This window comes from Poecilia reticulata, linkage group LG20 (assembly GCF_000633615.1).
Source record: "Poecilia reticulata strain Guanapo linkage group LG20, Guppy_female_1.0+MT, whole genome shotgun sequence".
NCBI lineage: Eukaryota > Metazoa > Chordata > Actinopteri > Cyprinodontiformes > Poeciliidae > Poecilia > Poecilia reticulata.
The window spans coordinates 22,582,218-22,599,910 of NC_024350.1; the positions used below are offsets into that span (position 1 = coordinate 22,582,218).

At 35.8% G+C, this 17,693-nt stretch overlaps 1 protein-coding gene across 1 annotated transcript in view; it reads right to left on the reverse strand.

The window, feature by feature from the left end:
- Nucleotides 1-59: 59 nt before the first annotated feature.
- Nucleotides 60-17,693, reverse strand: part of LOC103456942 (structural maintenance of chromosomes flexible hinge domain-containing protein 1-like) — a 20,396-nt gene continuing 2,762 nt past the window's right edge. The window contains exons 2-43 of the mRNA XM_008396827.2: nucleotides 16,608-16,683; nucleotides 16,372-16,527; nucleotides 16,192-16,274; nucleotides 15,708-15,841; nucleotides 15,470-15,584; nucleotides 15,204-15,323; nucleotides 14,949-15,118; nucleotides 14,768-14,861; nucleotides 14,469-14,676; nucleotides 14,268-14,391; nucleotides 13,591-13,768; nucleotides 13,295-13,498; nucleotides 13,093-13,206; nucleotides 12,150-12,259; nucleotides 11,881-11,963; nucleotides 11,633-11,743; nucleotides 11,163-11,237; nucleotides 10,930-11,058; nucleotides 10,699-10,843; nucleotides 10,513-10,615; nucleotides 9,314-9,386; nucleotides 8,975-9,114; nucleotides 8,766-8,891; nucleotides 8,464-8,688; nucleotides 8,239-8,381; nucleotides 6,877-6,962; nucleotides 6,675-6,793; nucleotides 6,087-6,248; nucleotides 5,608-5,736; nucleotides 5,414-5,490; nucleotides 4,511-4,668; nucleotides 4,316-4,425; nucleotides 4,163-4,224; nucleotides 3,798-3,885; nucleotides 3,020-3,151; nucleotides 2,721-2,876; nucleotides 2,511-2,637; nucleotides 1,755-1,874; nucleotides 1,451-1,536; nucleotides 1,236-1,355; nucleotides 982-1,163; nucleotides 60-114 (exon numbers count right to left, since the gene is read on the reverse strand). Of these exons, the coding sequence (XP_008395049.2) occupies nucleotides 60-114; nucleotides 982-1,163; nucleotides 1,236-1,355; nucleotides 1,451-1,536; nucleotides 1,755-1,874; nucleotides 2,511-2,637; nucleotides 2,721-2,876; nucleotides 3,020-3,151; nucleotides 3,798-3,885; nucleotides 4,163-4,224; nucleotides 4,316-4,425; nucleotides 4,511-4,668; nucleotides 5,414-5,490; nucleotides 5,608-5,736; nucleotides 6,087-6,248; nucleotides 6,675-6,793; nucleotides 6,877-6,962; nucleotides 8,239-8,381; nucleotides 8,464-8,688; nucleotides 8,766-8,891; nucleotides 8,975-9,114; nucleotides 9,314-9,386; nucleotides 10,513-10,615; nucleotides 10,699-10,843; nucleotides 10,930-11,058; nucleotides 11,163-11,237; nucleotides 11,633-11,743; nucleotides 11,881-11,963; nucleotides 12,150-12,259; nucleotides 13,093-13,206; nucleotides 13,295-13,498; nucleotides 13,591-13,768; nucleotides 14,268-14,391; nucleotides 14,469-14,676; nucleotides 14,768-14,861; nucleotides 14,949-15,118; nucleotides 15,204-15,323; nucleotides 15,470-15,584; nucleotides 15,708-15,841; nucleotides 16,192-16,274; nucleotides 16,372-16,527; nucleotides 16,608-16,683 (5,208 nt within the window). The remainder of the gene's footprint in view (nucleotides 115-981; nucleotides 1,164-1,235; nucleotides 1,356-1,450; nucleotides 1,537-1,754; nucleotides 1,875-2,510; nucleotides 2,638-2,720; nucleotides 2,877-3,019; nucleotides 3,152-3,797; nucleotides 3,886-4,162; nucleotides 4,225-4,315; nucleotides 4,426-4,510; nucleotides 4,669-5,413; nucleotides 5,491-5,607; nucleotides 5,737-6,086; nucleotides 6,249-6,674; nucleotides 6,794-6,876; nucleotides 6,963-8,238; nucleotides 8,382-8,463; nucleotides 8,689-8,765; nucleotides 8,892-8,974; nucleotides 9,115-9,313; nucleotides 9,387-10,512; nucleotides 10,616-10,698; nucleotides 10,844-10,929; nucleotides 11,059-11,162; nucleotides 11,238-11,632; nucleotides 11,744-11,880; nucleotides 11,964-12,149; nucleotides 12,260-13,092; nucleotides 13,207-13,294; nucleotides 13,499-13,590; nucleotides 13,769-14,267; nucleotides 14,392-14,468; nucleotides 14,677-14,767; nucleotides 14,862-14,948; nucleotides 15,119-15,203; nucleotides 15,324-15,469; nucleotides 15,585-15,707; nucleotides 15,842-16,191; nucleotides 16,275-16,371; nucleotides 16,528-16,607; nucleotides 16,684-17,693) is intronic.

A 17,693-nucleotide genomic window follows, 5' to 3' on the forward strand; every position in this document is an offset into this window, starting at 1 on the left:
AAAAGAAATATTCTCTGGGTGAAATTCCCAGGGTGGCGTTGTTGTGCAACCTATTAAAACTAAAAGTTCACCAAATCTGAGTTTCCGTCTAGTATCGCCACATGTGGCAGGGGTCTATAAGATATGGTAAATAAAAAAATAAATAAATCCAAAAGAAGGAATTCTAAATTTACAGTACTGCAAAATGGATTCTCATTGTCAACTTTGCATAAAAAGGCACAGAGAACAGTTAACAATTTTAGAAAATTGCCTATATTTTATTTAACCAATCATTTCAACTCATGTTGTCAGATCATGTTTCCAGAAATCAATGACATTTTATTTTGCTGTAACTCAATGGTGCCTAAAGTCTGTTCTCAAGTTACAGCATTTTGGTCTCTCCCTGGTTTAACTCACCTGGATCAAATAATGACTCATTATAAGGCTTACTTAGAAGAACATTGACATGCTGAGGAAGTTGTTACTTCCACCAGAGAAAGAACTAAAACATGCAGGATGCCGGCCCTCGAGGACCGACTTTGGACACCACGGCTGTAACTGAGTTGAATCTAAGTAGTTATCAATAATATTTTACAAAATAGAAATTGCATATTCAGATCAGAAAACAAATTTCCAAAAAATAACCACATCCTTGTGAAAATCAGGCACCAGGTGCTCAGTCACAAAATGTCTTATTAATCAAAATGGATTCACTTATACAAGTTGCCCATTAAGTAGAACAAGTCAGTCGCAGAATTTTTTTTTTTTGCCAAACTTTGTCTCCCCCTTGTGGCAATACAACAATAACAAAAGCGATGCTACTGTATGTCTGGTTTATATTTACAGGAATATGCATGATTCAGAAAAAGCACAGGCCAAATGATTAAAGGAAAATATCACAATGCTTCTAAAAACACCCAAAAAGTAACTCTGGGAACAAATCAAAAATATTTATTCCAGGAGATTCAAACAATTTTTTTGTATTACAAAATATTGTTCTACCTGTCTTCCTGTTGCACAAGAATATTGTCGAGGGCCATAACCTGCTGATTGCCTCGTGTGTCTTCATAAAGTTTCTGAGCTGCTGTTGTCGTTGTGGTGATGACACAGTCCATGTCTCCTTGCAAGATCCACGAGATGACCCTTGCAACATCATCATCGGCAACAAAGGCCAGTTGGCCAACCTGCAATCAGCAAGTCAAAGCCTGTAAACACGGACCTCAGAACAGAAATACTGCTTTGAAAGTTCTCATCACCATTCCAAGAATGTCAGGCCCGTTGAATTTTCCATGAATGGAAAAGATTCTTCTTGGAGTTTTCTCTATTGTTTCCAATTCAGAGGTCTTCTGCTTTAGGCATCTTTTAATATCTGTGATCTGAGAAAGTTAAATATACATGAATGCCATCTTGAAAAAAATAAATAACTGCAACTTAAGAAGAAAAACAAAAGTAAAAGTTCTTCAAAACGTACTGATAACTGGTGTTCTGTTTTTATGCCTCTTTCATTCAGCTCATTTCTGAGAGAAACTTCTTTCCTAGTTGAGACGTCGACATTATCTATAGTGAGAAGAATATATTAAGCTGTAAACTACACAGAAACAGGGAACATAAGTGATAAATGGGGCTGAGAGGAATGTTGACAACATGTTAGCTCAGAAAATCAAGAATCAATTCCAAGCCGGGATTTGAACTCAGGACCTCCTTGTGGCAAAGCAACAAAGCTCAGCATGTAACCCACACAGGGAAACWGYAAATATCACAAAMAKAAGTCTTACTTTTCAGCAAATCCTTCTGATCGCAAATTTTATGAAAGAATTTATTGCATTCTTTTACAGCCTCAGTCAGTTCATCCTTCTTCTTCATCAGTTCAACTTTTTTTTGTTGGTTCTCAAAATCTAAAAGATCAACAGGAAGACAAAAGTCTTCAGGACAAACAATTGATACACCAAAAGCAGTTTTTTTGTAAACAAAAAAAGAACTTTGACATGCTTTGTACTTTTAGTGCAGTAAAGCAGGTCTCCTTTTGAATCCAGATGAGTATTTGTTCTGGATTTCTTTTTCAAGAAACTAAAACTGTGATTATCTGATAAAGTTCATAGTGGATTCACCAAAGTGGGTCAGGGATATAATTTTTGTTGGCTGGATATTAAAACCATTTTTTCTGATCTCAACAAGTGCTATTATCAAAAGACATTGTCTGAGTATATGAGAATGTCAGCACCCTTCAAATATAAATGACGTTATTTGACTGTTTTAGAAAGAATTAAAAAAGCTTTTGAAATGATTAGTCATAACTTTAAATGTGAAGAACTTCTATTTTGACCAGTCTTTTTTTTAAAAAAAGAAAAAATGTTCCTTGATTGGATAAGTGGACATTATTTGCATTTAAAAAGATAGTTCCTTTAAAGAAGTAAGAGCAGGATTCATTATTGCTTGCAACCTAGTACCACATATATGAGAAATTTTTAGGAATGTATTAGTTTTGCACAAATAGAAAATCTTTGTTCTAAAATACATTTTGTACAATTTACCGTTATAAAAATGGAAGGGCAGTTCAAAGGGACTCAGAGATGTGGGAGGATTTGTCACTTCTGGTTTGAAGTGGAGAACATATCTGCTTCCATTCTCACCAGGACTGTCCTCCATGATCGCTAAACTCTAAGGGTGAGAAGGTATGAAGCTTTTTATAAGGACAACAAACTTATAAAAATAATTTGTCCAGCAGAAGGAATGTTACTTACATTGATGAGGACACTTCCTTCTATCAACTTAACTGAAATGATGTTAGTTCTTCCATCAAACAGAGGGAGGATTCTGCTTCTTTCTTCTTCAGGACACTTTATTGAGATGGACACAGTACCATTCAGGTTCTGCCCGGCTGAATTTCCAAACTGATCCTGGAAAGAGTCAAACAAACTTGACTCAACTGTAGCTTTTACTCTTTCTGTAAAAGCTACAGTTGCAAATTACAAGTGTAGCTTTTACAGAGAAAGAATTTCAAAGTTGTGAATTGTGAATCCATAAGAGGACGTTAGCTCACCGTTATCTTCAAAGTCATGTTTTCAACCAAGATTCGATTGGCCATCTCTGTACAGTAGAAAACAACTGGAGTTTGTTGTTGACAGTCAGGTTCTAGTGTGATGGGTTCATTGGCCACAACATTTACACAGATCTATGAGACAGAAAACAATCAGCCAAGGATTTGAACTACTAAAGTTATAAAAGATGCAATTGAAAATACATTTATTAAAGTGAACCTTGAGTGATCAGATCATGCCTTGAGTGCATTAAAGAGTTAGTTCAGATTTCTGGTGTTCCTTCACCTGTATTAGAAAGTTATTTCCTCTTAGATATTGCATAAAACTGAAATGAATTGGGGTTATGGAAGCTAACATCAAGTTGGACGTAGATAATGTGCTTTGATTGACTTTCACAATTTAAATCAATTCAAACTGAAAATGGTCATATTAGTAGTTCTAGTAATATTAGTGAAATCAACAGAATGGTTATGCTAGTTGTTTTCTTGAACCAAACATTTCATGTGTCTGTACCTCATTAACTGATTTGTCAGATCAGCCGATTGTGATTCTATAACAAATCTGAGATTTGAAAAGCTTAAGAACAGGCCATATTTAGCGCTGCTGGATTATTTTAATTTTCAAAAGGCCTTCTATTACAGATAATTTCAGAAAATTGCAAATAGTCTGAACTAACCCTTTAAGTACAGGAATGAACACTCTAAAAATGACTAAGGCATTTGATGACAAACTATTTATTTATGCTTTTTGACTTTAAACAGTGATTACGTTTAAACCAACCTGACTCCTAAGATGGTCTTCTTTTTTGTTGGTTTGTAGAGAAAACTCTACAGTGTATTCCCCAACACGTGTTGGGATTTCTTCTTCTCTGTAGTAAAGCACAAATGCAATCTTCTCACTTTATACAACAGTTTTGTAATATTTCTTCTACACTTCAGGGTCACTATTTACAGGTAGCTTACTTGATACTGAAAATCTGCCTGTTTTGAAATTATGTCCTAGTTTCAGAATTATTGTAAATAAATAGGAGATATCAACTGTCAAATTTGGCAATTAGTAAAGAAAACCAACCAATAACTTCAGTTTTTCTACTCCTTTAATCATCCAGCAAAACGGAGGCAAAAATTATGTGTAAAGTACATCACCTAAATTCATAACAGTCCTTCCTCTCATCTTCAACAGGTTTTCTGTATTTTAGCTCAGTGATCTGCATAGGGGCCAAAGAAGAGGAATATTATAACATTATAGTAATATGAGACACACTGAGTACAGTCTCTTGATCATATGTAGTCATTTACCGTTGCAGGACGCATTGATGGCGGTCCCTCCCACAGCAACATGGACAGATCTGCAGGTTTAAAAGCTGTCATCGGACTCCCGTCTTCAGAAAACACCGTCACTGAGAAAACTGAAACACATACACAGCAAACCTAAATTTCCTGCACTGTTAAAATAAATTTAAAAAAGTCTGCCAAGGACTAAGAAATACAAACCTGGAAATTTGCCTCCAGCAGAAAACTTGACATTTCTGTCAAAGTCCACTGAGAGTCTAACAGGTTTGTTGGGATCAGGGAGGAGAGTGAGGTTCACTGATGGACCAGGGATGGATTTACCATTTAGGGAACCTTTAAACTCCAGCGCATAGTACCTTCTAGTGGACAAAAAGAGTATAAAACTATTGTTCTTGTGATGAACAGAGATTCTGTCCAAATTCAACGGCATAGGAAAAGTTTAATGAAATAATCTGACACATTTAGGTAGCACACATTAAGTTATGACCAGTCTTTATTATAGATATCGAGCTCATTATGGACACAGCTTGTAAACAAAGCTGGGTTTTCAAACAGAGGTTGGATTTAATATATCAAATCCAATTGTCTAAGTTTCCATTTAATTCCACCTTCACCTGGAACTATAAAGAACCCATTGAGAGTTTACGACATGGGTTCAGGAAATGACAGCAGCACAGAAACTGTTTTGTGAACAATTTCAAACATTAATGCCAATAGTAATAGTAAGATAAAGTTACTAGGAGAGACATACATTTCTAAATGATTTAAAAACTCACTAAGAGGAAGCAAGCATGTACACATTATGATTAGAAATCAGTAGAGACGTAAAAATACCAGAATCAAGCGTTTTATTGACTTAAAAAGGCCAGAATGTGAAATTAAAAGTCTAGTTTTTAATTTGTTTCTTCTGCAGTTGCTGAATATTTAGTTAAATGTTAGAGCTTTATCATTTAGAATACTATGATATTAGTAGTGAGACAATCTCAATATAACACATTTGCTATTTATCAAGTTCAGCAGGATTTGAAAATGATGCACATTTAGAATTTTCTGCATTTGAAACTAGTTAACAAATCTGGTACAAGACGTGTTTATAAGACTTACTTTGATCCTTCTATTTGATTAACTTTGATGCAGGTCTTCCCTTCTGTGTCCATGGGATTTAAAACCTCTGTTGTCAACTGATACAAAGAGATTTTATTACAATGATAAAAACAGCAGAGCGCTCTATTTATGAATTTTCAGCTTATGTAGCTGTATATAGCTTGATGTGTTTAATAACATCTTTTCAAACTAACCGTTAGAGTCACAGGAGAAGGTTTTATCTCAACATTCATGTTCTCGTCTGGAGACGGATTTCCCCACTCATCACACAGCTGGAGAAGGAATGGTGTGGGAATATCATGACCATTCAAAACCTGCAAGGGCTGAGAAGCACAAAAACTACAAAATAATTATATGTTTGTGATAGCTGCTCATTTTCTGTTTAAAATCTTGTGGTGGAGCCGTCAACAGGTCAAAGTCGTGATATACCCTGGACAGACACAAGTTTATAGTAGGACAACACACAGAGAAATGTGATGATGTTCTGCTCTCCCATAAAATCTTGGTGGTTAGTTAAAGTTGGCTGGAGAGTAAAGAGTTTCACACGCAAAAGCACATCTCAAAGTTTTCTGCAACAGACAGAAATTCACTACACTAATGTTCAGCCAACATCAAAAGAGAAGGGGTTTTTCAAAGCAAACCAACAAAAAACTATTTTTTTCTAATATTTTACCTGCTCCGGTCCGCTGACCAGTTTAATTTGGGAAGGAACTCCTGCTGTCACTTCAAGAACGACACTTTTGGTAAACTCTTTGTAGTGGAAGTAAATCACTCTGGGTCCAGGAGACCCTGAGTGGAAACGGACTCCTATTGCCACAACACAACTGCAACTCTCCTAAAAACAGTGAGGGACTTTATTAACTTCACATTTACTGAAAACATTAACACAATAATTGAAGACAATTGTGCCCTTGTTAACATTCTGGTCTAGTTTGTGATTTTTATAACAAACTGGTTTGAAGTTATATGTTTTGATCTGATCTGGTTCTCCTTGTGAACAGTTTCTTTCTATTTTATTGTAGCTAAACCATAAGGATATCCATGCAGCCACAAAGAATAAAAATAAACATAACTAAGGGGCAAATTAAATAATAAACAAACACAAAGAGCAAACTAAGAAAAATACAACCCAAGAACACAATGCCAAGCATGGTAGTGGTAGGGTCATGTAATTAAATATTTAACTGATATTAAAACATCAGGATGCATAATTATATACAAACATTGGTTTGAATTTTAATTCAAGCATCTGTGTTCTTACGTTCCATTTGAAGTCGATACTCGTTTTGTCAAGACCTTCGGCTTCTGCAGAAAAGGATTTCCCACAAGTGGAGGTCAGCTTCTTGGTTACATTATTATACTGGTCCACAAGTTCCAACTCTGTATGGAAAGGAAAAGATATAAAGTCACAAAACGTGAAGCTAAATGTAATCATTATTTTAAATTATTACGTTTAAGCTTACTGATGTCTCCGGATAAGGTTTCACCAAGTTTCACAATGCTTTGAGGCTGAGTTGCTTTTAGCCCTGCTGGTTCATCAGGACAAGGCCTATAAAACAAAATAAAGATGTACATTTGAAAAAAATCAAACATAATTTTAAGAGTAAAGCTGGACTGCTTGAGCAATAGATAAATGTAACAAATATCCACTATAAGAACCTTCTGTTAATTACTTCCTCTGTTTTTGTATGACAGTATTAATTATTATAAAATGCACCAGTTGGCAATAACAGTGTTTCTGATTTAATAGGATTGTACGTATTGCTCAGCAGGTGTCCATAGCGAGTCAATTTAAGACCAATGTATTTGAATAATGACTTGTACTCAAAAGCCTAAATCCTATTGTATCCATAGGATTAGGCTATGGATAAATAGCCTAAATCCTAGGCTATTTATCCATAGCCTAGAATATTCAATTCATGGCTAATTGAATTCAGCCATGAATTCAATTAGCCATGAATTTAGCTAATTCATGGCTGAATTAGCAAAACTGCATCTTTGTTGTGGAAGCATTCATGTAGAAAGAAGACGTAATGCGTAACAGTCAAAAATAAAAGTCAGTACTTTTTAGAATATCAACAAATTAAATCTGTAAAATAAATTAATAAAACATTTTTTTTTCAACATTCATGTTCATTGACCTAGATTTTTTACAAGCTCAATAAAACGAGGTTGGAAAAAGTCTTTGAACAGGTTAGGATAGATGTATGGGCTATGCTAAACATGTTAGTTACATTTTTTGCAAAAATCATTCTTAGATAATGAAATTTAATCTGGTTAATTCTGCCTATTTTGATCTCCTTTCAGAAGAAGCTGTTTTTGGACCTCTAGTCACTTTAAATCCAAAAAAGCTGCTGCTGGCCATAACCCCCCACTCAACATTTACATTTGCATTTGAAAATGGCAGTTGCACAATTACACAACCATACATCTTTGAAAAGCAGAAATAGCACAACCAACAAGAATGCAGCAAGTGGTTTCTGGATGGTGAATCAACAACAAAACACTTGTCTTTTCCAGCAGCCATTGGACAGTGCATACAGCGGTAAAACAAGCTACCCAATTGTTCTGGAGCTCAGCTTGGATTGTTAGGTGAGGGGCAGTGCTTTCTGATACAGAGGTTTTACAAACGGCTCCCTTTCCAGACACCCCAAAACATTAACTTATTGGCAAAAACCAACTGTTTAAAATATACCAAAAATACTGTTTAAAATATGTACTTAGCAGGAACACACATTAACTGACATTCTCCTCAATGCACTTCTTTTCAGAAAAGCCTGGAAATTCTTTCAGAAACAACATCACAACCATAGAGTTGAGCTTACACAATTCTGAAGCAGAAAGAAACTTTCTTTTCCTGGTAGGAGACCTGGTACAGGTGTTCTCCATCCACATGTTTGGAAACCTGTAGATCTGGTAGCCAGCCGTTTACTAGATTTCTCTGATCAACATCTGTTCCCCATGTAACCTTAGACAGAAAGCATACATTCAATAATGACAAAAAAAGAAGTGGCCTTAAGAATTATAACCTAAGCAATACATTAACACACCTTAATATTGGAGGCAATTTCAGCAGTAATTGGGACCTCTCTTCCAGCTTCATCATACAGCTTATAAAACAGCTTCTCCAGCACTCCTCCGGCTTTCCACTTTATGTTTTCATTGTTCTTCAACACCAGCTCTTCCTCGCGCTGAGAGAAAAGCTCCATCCGCGAGATCCGTTTACTGGGCATGACCATCAGCTGTCTAGTCACTGGTGCAACCTGTTTCTGACTCTAACAGAAAACAGTGAAAGGATGAGCACACTCAGAAACTGAGAGTGTACTGCTGAGACATTTTTTCCTAAACTTACAGGTATTTCAAATCTAGCTTCAAGTATTTGCGGCTCTCCATTGACAATTTTGTGGTTTACAGGTTTTGTCTCAAGGTCAGCTTTTCCTGCGCTGCAGTCTTTTTCCATCAAATCCAACCCAGGAATCTGAAAAACAAAAAGCACAGCAAACGTAAATCTAAAGCTGAGGAATTTCTGTAACCTTCATGGTTGTCTGCATATGTCCATACCTGGCAGTAAACTTTCAGTCCGGGGAAGCGAGTGATGTTACCAACCTCATCATGGACTTCAATCTCAAAACTCACCGGGTTTCCATTCTCCACTTCCACTGGGTTTGTTTTAGACTTCACAAGAAGTGAATGAGGATTTCCTAAGATTTTAATATTTAATTGAAGAATTGATTCACTCTTTGACAGAAAGCAAGTGTTTCTGAGACTTAGCGTTTCTTTTACTTATGGAACAGGACATTTTTATTTAAGGAAATACAAACAGTGTAACAAGACTATAAAATTATGAAGTATCCATTAAGTAGATAGGAGACTATGAATTATTAATAAAAGCAGTCTTACCAGGATGAAGAGAGATTTTCACAGTCTGTGTGTCATTTTTAAGCCGAGGCAGTGTCACTTTGATGTCATAATTCTGAAAAAAATGCATACATAGTAAAAAGTGCTGGGTTAAAAGTAACCCAATTCGTAACCCAGCGCTGGGTCAAATATGGACCGACCCAACGCTGGGTTGTTTTAACCCAACTGGGTTGGGTTGATGGTTTGACCCAGCACATTGGGTCATGGCAACTAACCAAACGTTGGGTTAAACTGACCCAAAATTGGGTTGAAACTCATAAATGGTAAAAGGACTGAACTTATATAGTGCTTTATCCAGTCATTGTTGGCTACTGAAAGCGCTTTACACTGGAGTCACATTCACCCATTTGCACTCACAAATGCACACACATTTGTACACTCATACGCAGCTCAGTAAGCAATTTGGGGTGGAGTGCCTTGTCCAGGGGCACATCGACACATGGCAGGAAGAAGCTGGAATTGAACCTACAACCTTCTGATCGCAAGACCACTACTCTACCCACAGAGCCACGGTTGAAACATAACACAATACACGGATTATTATACCACTATAGTTGGGTAAAAAAAAAAATTATTTACCTACCGTCATATTTTAAATAACCATAAAAATAAATATCAAACATGTTCGAAATACATTCTATTCATTTATAAAATCCTATTCACGTTGAAACTTTATCTTCTTTTTACTTACCATGTCTTATTTCAAAGTAGAGGAGAACCCCAATATGCAGTCATGTTGAAAATGGAGGCTTGTGAAGAGGGGCGTGGCTTCTTCCAAGTTTTGTCTTTAACCCAACCGTTTGGGTAAATCTACCCAACCCCTGACCCAACAGAAGTGTTCAAGCTGTAGACTTCCGGTAAATTTCTGACCCAACTCTTGAGTTATGAATTTTGACGCAATATTTGGTGAAACAAACACACAACTGAGACAACTGTTTTATTAAACACCTCAGAAAGAAGTGCATTGTTTTCTAGGTTGGGGTGCACAACATTAGAAAACATGCAGTGACAATGATATTGTAAATATTGAAGGAAAGATGTCAGTTTTTAAAAAAAGCCACACATTTGTAGCTTCCCTTGTTTCTCATTTGATACATTTCTTTTTCTCTTCGTAACCCTTAAACTTTCAACTGTGTTGGGGTGTGAAAATATATTGCAGTGAGATCTAACAAGGTAATTACCTTGACTGAGGCGTAGTTTGGGAGTTTTCCCTTGGCTTTGACACCTTGGATGGTTAACAAGACCCCACTGCAAGTTGTTGTCTCATAACTCAGTTCCAGACCACTAAAGGACAAAGTGGTGACAGAGTGAAACAATAAAATAAATACTGAATGTACTAATAAACAAAATACTGAGTAATGACCCACCTGCTTTGAAGAGCAGGTTTGATATTGGGAGGAGGTTTTGTTGTGTGGTTATAACAGTCTTTCATGTGCAGAGGAATGTCAAACGGCTCTCCCACACGAAAAGAAGAACTCAGCTCCCCAACAGAAAAGCTCTCTGCAAATCCCTCTACAGGGACAAAAATCACTTAGATCTAAATCTGAAGGAAACTAAAAGTTTGTCTCTTATAAATTAGCAGCACAAATTAATTTTACCTTTGACTCTAAACTCATGCTTGTATTCTGGAAGCTCTCTGCCACCGTAGACTGTTTGCACTCCCTTACTGGTGTCACTTAGCACAGTAGTTAGAGTCAGTGTGTACTTCCCCAACCTGTGCAAGTTTCCTGCAGAGCACAGCAGTCATTAGGAATCTTTGAGTAAAAAAAAAAAAAAAAAAAAAAATCAAAAATGGGTTATCAAAAATATAAAACTAAAAAAGAAAACAAACCAATTTCTGTGAAAAAATGTCCTTTCTTAGATATATAGGAGGCAGTGAGAGAAAGAACCTTGTCTTCTGTAGCACCTGTGCATGAAAACAAACAATGATTTATTCTCTGAATAAGTTACAAAGAACAAGATTACATAACCACACTTCTCACAAAAATTTTTCTCAGACATTTTCTCCATTCCTCCTTCATTTTCCCCTCCTCTCTCCTTCTCTTGCTCCCTCACTCCTGTAGGGCTTATAGTTGTTCAAATTATTTGGGTTCCACTTTCATAGAGTCAAGTATAAAACCGAACTTCCAAACTGAAGATATTTAGGCTGAGCTAAGGGAAAGTTAAAGGCTCAGCACTGTCGTTGCTTTTTGTCTTTAAAACTGTACAGTATAACAAACTTGGTTTGCCTGAAGAACTGATTTAGCTTCAAATGTAGTAAAAATGAATATTATTTTCTATTATAAATTCAGATAATCCTACCATTAAACACCACCTTGAGTGAAACATTCAGCTGTATCCCGTGGGTCCCTGTCTGAATCCTCGAGGAGATGGAGTCTCCATTGCCGTTTAGAATTTCAACTTTAATAGGTCCTGAGAAAAAGTTTCACAAATGAAGATGAACGAACATGACTCTTTAGGCCAAATTAAAAATTATGTTTTCTGTTTAACATGTTGATTGAAAAAAAAACAACAAAAAAAACCTGCATGCGGACACCACAATATTTTACCTATTGGAGTCCCAGCAGGCAACACAGCATTTTCAGGCAAGACATTGCCTTCTGGCCAGTCAACTTTTAGGCGATCTGGCAGCCTGGAAAAAATAAAGAATTTTTTTAAGGAAGAATTTTGTGAACTTGAAAAGGCTGCACCGTATTAAGACAAGAGAAAGCATGAAGAAATAACATAAATACATTTTTGTTTCAATAAAATTAAATTCCATACAAACAAAAAAAAATCCACTTTGGAAAACTAAAATTTCCTCTAGTTTTTATCTTACTTCTTTCTTTCATTCTCAATGTGGTTTTTGATGTTTTCATCTGTGGCAGTCATGTCAATCTTAGCAATGGGTATGACCTTGGTGATCTCTTCATAAAGTCCTTGAGGCTCCTACAAATTAGATTTTTAAAACATTAACATCTTGCAAATAAGTTCAAGCAAGTCAAAAAACTGATTTGCAAAACTGAATGAATTGCTATTTCTCTTTATGCTGAGGATTATTCCATATTCACATAAATTAAATTAACAATAATTGTGCTAGTCAAACCAACTTTATCTGTAGAATGTACTCCAAACCCCTGAATTTAGATCGTTTCAGAAAAATGCCTTGGTACAATTGACTTAGTAAAACCAGCTCTGTAAGGAGGAATGGAAAATATTTTGGCAAACTGTTAGGATATGAAGGATACCACAAAACATAAAATGAAAAGATAATTCTCTGTCACGCAAACTCACTCGTGTTATGTTATTATTATGTCACTTCTGATACTAACTTTGGTTTTTCTCTCAGAAGTTACATTTCTGTACTTGTGGACTACTGCTTCTTTGTTTTTTAATCTGCTCTGTTTTAACAAATGGCCATTTATACTGAACAAGATCATGTAGGGGATTTTTTTCCTGCTGATGGCAAGTTTGCCTTTCTGTTGTCAGGAGGATGGATTGCAATAAAGTCAATGAGCGTCCCCTCTAATAGCACGGTTTTCTTAGAAAGGAAAGTTTCAGTAAAATTAATTTGACTGCATTTTATCTGTCTGACTGACTGGATTGGTAAAATTATGTTTCTTTATATGTTATCTGTTTGTCTTGTAATGTACTCAGTGTGACACTTGTTCAGAGTTTACACCCCATAAATAAACACAATGAATCGAAATATCTATCCATGATGGGTGCATCTGTGTACTTCAGTCAGTAAGTCTCATAAAAAGAATTGATTATTTTCTTACACGCTTGATTTCCACTTCTCCGCCTGTGGCAAACACGTCTCCTTTATGAGCTCCATGCAGAAAGAATTTTAACACGGTACCATGAATAATTTGTGCTGGCTTCTGGGACTTTACCTGCATGGAAAACATTTTACAAAGAAGAACATAAATTATTATATTCTTTACATTATTATTACCTATGTTAAATTTAGGAAGCACTTACAATGTCCCCTGCAGTGTATCGTCTGCCGTGTTGCTCAATAGAGGAGAAAACTGCCCAGGGATGTTGCTTTTTCTTAGCCTGCACTTCTGATCGTGTCACAGTTTCTTTGTAGTCAATAAATTTCACCTGTTTGTCGAGCGTCTCGTGACAGTTTTGTAGCCAATTTGTAAACTCTTTCTGAATGTCCCCTCTTTTTGAGGATTTCTGTGAAACATTCAGAAACAATTGGTCACCTGAAGGAATGGCAAAAATCTGTTTCTGTTATGAAATAGTATGACAATAAGGCATATGGCTACCTGAATAGGACAAACACGGGTGAAATGTGTGCCCCGTTGCTCCAACTCCTTTTCCAGTTCCATGAATTTCAGCTTGGTTGCACTGACACGAAATTTGCCATCAGTGAAAAGCACCCCAGAAAAGCGGCTATAGCACTCTTCCGGTAATCTTGATCCTTTCTTCTGGCACCAGTGAAATCTGGAATACAAAAATAATAATAAAAAAAGACAAGAATGAAAAAACAAACACTGAATAATAACTTGATACACTTATCCCCAAATACGGAGGGTTAGAAGCAACAAAATTAATTGATGAAATGTCATAAAATCATTGAAATGCATTTGGTTCTTGTTCATGCAACATTATCATGAAATGATTTTATCTGTCAAGTTTTATTTACATTTTGATTTACACTTTGATTCTTGATCATTGGGATTTTTTTCAGTGTCTATAAGATATGTTCTGTAATGTAGATTGATTTATAGGTTGGATAGATATAAGTCACAGCGAGAAATATTTAAACATAATGTATCCTGGGAACATGTATTTGCTATCAACTGATAGATATAAATATAACTGGTTGACTAATTAATTATATAGTAGTATTATTTAAGACAGCCAAGAAAATAAGTTTATCAAGCATTTAGAAACATAGCCTTAAAAAGAAAATTCATGCCCATAACAAATAAATACTTACCCAGGAATGGTGGTATAAGGGATGAGCCGTCCATTCCAGAAACACTCAAAGATGTCCCTCCTTCCTCTTGCCTGACCTGTGGCTTCAGACTCCATTTCATTATTATCATCATTCTCACCAGGAGCTAAAACAAACAAACGATATCCTCTTGTGAAATGCGTATTCCTATAGTGAATTATCAACCACATTACATGTGAATACCTTGATTAACACATGAATCTTTAGGGTAGGTCTCTCTGTCATAGAGGAACGGGTGATATCGAAGGACACCCTCCACAATGCCGCCATCTGGAGATTCGGCCCTGAACTCAAATGTGTCTTTGGCTGCATTTATGAATAGAGTTTGCATGTCGTCTTCCACTTCTCTGAGATTCATCTTTTCTGTTCTTTTGGAAGCCCACAAAGTCACCTGATGAATTTAAAGAAAATGGAACATTAAAATATTTTAAAGACCTACAGAAATATTCAAACCAGATAAGAATTACTGTGATCAGCCTTACAACAATGTCAATTCTTCGGAGGTCATCTGATGTTGGAGAGACGTCTGCTTTGCAGTTTCCATTGTGCCCATGAATGTAGTAATGATAAATGTGACTGAAACCCATGAAAAACAAACATTATGACCATGACCCACACATTAGACTTGTACAGACTTTATATCAGGTGGGTGAGTAAACTCACGCGAGCTCTCTGGTCCACTCCTTAAAGCAAACAGGTAATTTCAGGTAATTGATGTGCTCCTGAAAGATTCCTGTGATGACAACCACAGTGAAGCTCTCTTTCTGAGTTTCTTCAGCGATGATGGTACGAAGAAATCGTTCATCATCTGTTATGTGTGAGACGTCTCCAGGCTGCCAGATGGAGAAGTTGTCCTGTTCACATCAACATTTCCAGAGTTTCCAGCATTTTTTTATTTGAAAAAGTAAAAGCCCTCACCATCCTGTTGAGAATTTTGCTTCTGTAAACATCCTGTTTCTTCTGCGCCTTTTCCTGGAATTCGTCCTTTGATAGAACCAACTCATGAACATCTGGAGAGCCCAGAGGTCTGCTGATCATCTGTTAATCGCAAAACATGTATACTTCTTTTTATTTTCCATGTATGTTTTTTTTTTGTTTACAAATTTAAACTGACTGAATAAAGAAAAACTTTGAAATGCCCTCATTCCTCCATTGGAATGATGTCAAAATGTTAATGAACTTACTCTGACAGCATCCCCCATGTGGAAAACAGCTCGTTTTCCTCCAACTCCGAAAAAGGAAATGTCACTGTTGAGACTGCGAGGTACATGAGCAGGTGGATCACTTCCCTCTACTTCACTAAATTCCACCATAAATGAGAAGAAATTAAATGAACAAGTAATATATCAAGGTTCTTCTTAAACAGATTAGTGAAAAGTTAATTTTTTCAGAAGGTTTTTTCAAAACAACAAAAAATACAACCTTTCAAATGTGCTGTTTTCCCTTGTGAACTTAGAGAGTCTGTAAATGGCCCAGTTATTGAGCTGCTTGGAGGTCATACCAGACCCATTATCCAACACAATGATAGCAGGCTTCCCAAATCTTTTGTTAAAAAACTGTCCAGAAAGGAAAGGAAAAAACACCCAAGTAGTTATACAGAATTATTAAAACAAAATTCTGGGGTTTCTACTTTGCTTAGTTTTTAACATTCACACAAAACTTTTACATTTCGTCTCAATATAGCCACAAACTATTCAGTGTTATATTGGGATTTTAGGTGTTAATACAAATTTATAATTGTACAGTGGAAGGAAAATTTACACATAATATTCAAAATATTTGCCAATAAATGTTTAAAAGCCATGGTGTTACTATGGACTTACTCTTCTTTAATCTAGCACTCCTAAAAAATATATCAAAAACTTTGAAGACAGTGAAACTTTTAAAAGTAAAAAGCAGAACCAACCAGCCTTATCTCTATACTCCTGACTCCAGAGTTTTTTGCAGTTGCTGAAAGAGCATTGTCCACCAGCTCAGCAAGAGCGCAGGCTGAAAAAAATGACACAAAGACACCAAATGATTAAGATTATAACCTGCATTCCCCGTTTACAAATTATGACATCACTTTGACTACATTAATACCCACGCAGTGATTTCTGGCCCTCAATAAAGTACTCATTTGCCCCACTTTCAATCAGTGTGTTGTAGTGAGGGACAAAGTTAATCTCCTCCTCAACTGAAGACAACAGGACTTGGTCTATTTTTCGTAGAAGATAGAGGGTTGTGCCATCTTTTAGTTGATCTGAAATGAGTGAAAGAATAATATTCCATGTTTATATTAGTGTCTTCCTTTGTTTCATAAACATGAACAGGTTTACTTACCTAATTTTTCACCATCCACTATTATTCTGTCAGTTGTGGTCAACACAAATGTCTCATTTGAAGGGACAGAAAATTCCTGTTGGAACAAATGAAAAAAGACATAAGATCCAGTTAAATAATTTTTGAGAACAGACACTGATGTGGGATGAAAACTCCTTGCAGTTTATTGAGTTTAGGTCAGTGGTGCTCACCCATGTTTGAACAGGAAGAAGACAGGAAGACCTGATTTTATGATTTTAAAATGCTAATTAAGAATTCGAAACATTCTAAAACATAATTTTTGTTCGTTGTTTTCTATTCTGTTTCTCACTATTGTCGAGAAAAGTCGAGCTCATCCCACTTCCCCATGCTGGAGATTTTAGTTTAATAGTAATAATAAATAAAATTACCTTAAAATTAATTACACAGGTGACATCAAGACCCAACAGTAGAGTCAGACGGTAATAAAATGAATCTGGTTGTGTGTGTTGTTATTGTGTCCTGCAAACTTTGTTTTAATTCTACTTTTTTCTATTTAATCATAAAAAATCAAAGTCAGGCAGAAAGAGAGTCATGGAACAGGAAGAGCTGGTTTCCTGAAGAAAGGGGAAGTTTCTGTCTTGCATCAGGCTAAAAATAGTTCAGACCATTCCTTATTTTAATGCATTAAAGGTTTTTAAAGAATAAAATCTAAACTTTTTGAGAGATTGGATAAAACCCACAGTAAAATACTTAAAATAATGACTTATAATTATGCCAATAATTAATATTGGTTTAACCAGTGGTTGATGTTGGTTTGATTATAAGAATATTTACACTTGCTCTCACACTTGTGGAAGTACTTAAAGGTGAAACAAGTAACTGTAACATGGTATCAGATAATTACAATCATGGATTATTATTGGTTTCTTTTCAGAAATGTCTGTAATAACTCACATTGTGATTATAACAAGAGTAACTAATAAGTTATGGTTATTATAACATTATAAATGAATGTTAAATCAAAGAAACTAAAAGGTTATAAATGTGATTTTGACATTGAACTTGAAAAGGTGTAAAATGTTGTAACTGTAATTAAAGGTCACTGATGTTGTGTTGGAGGTAGAT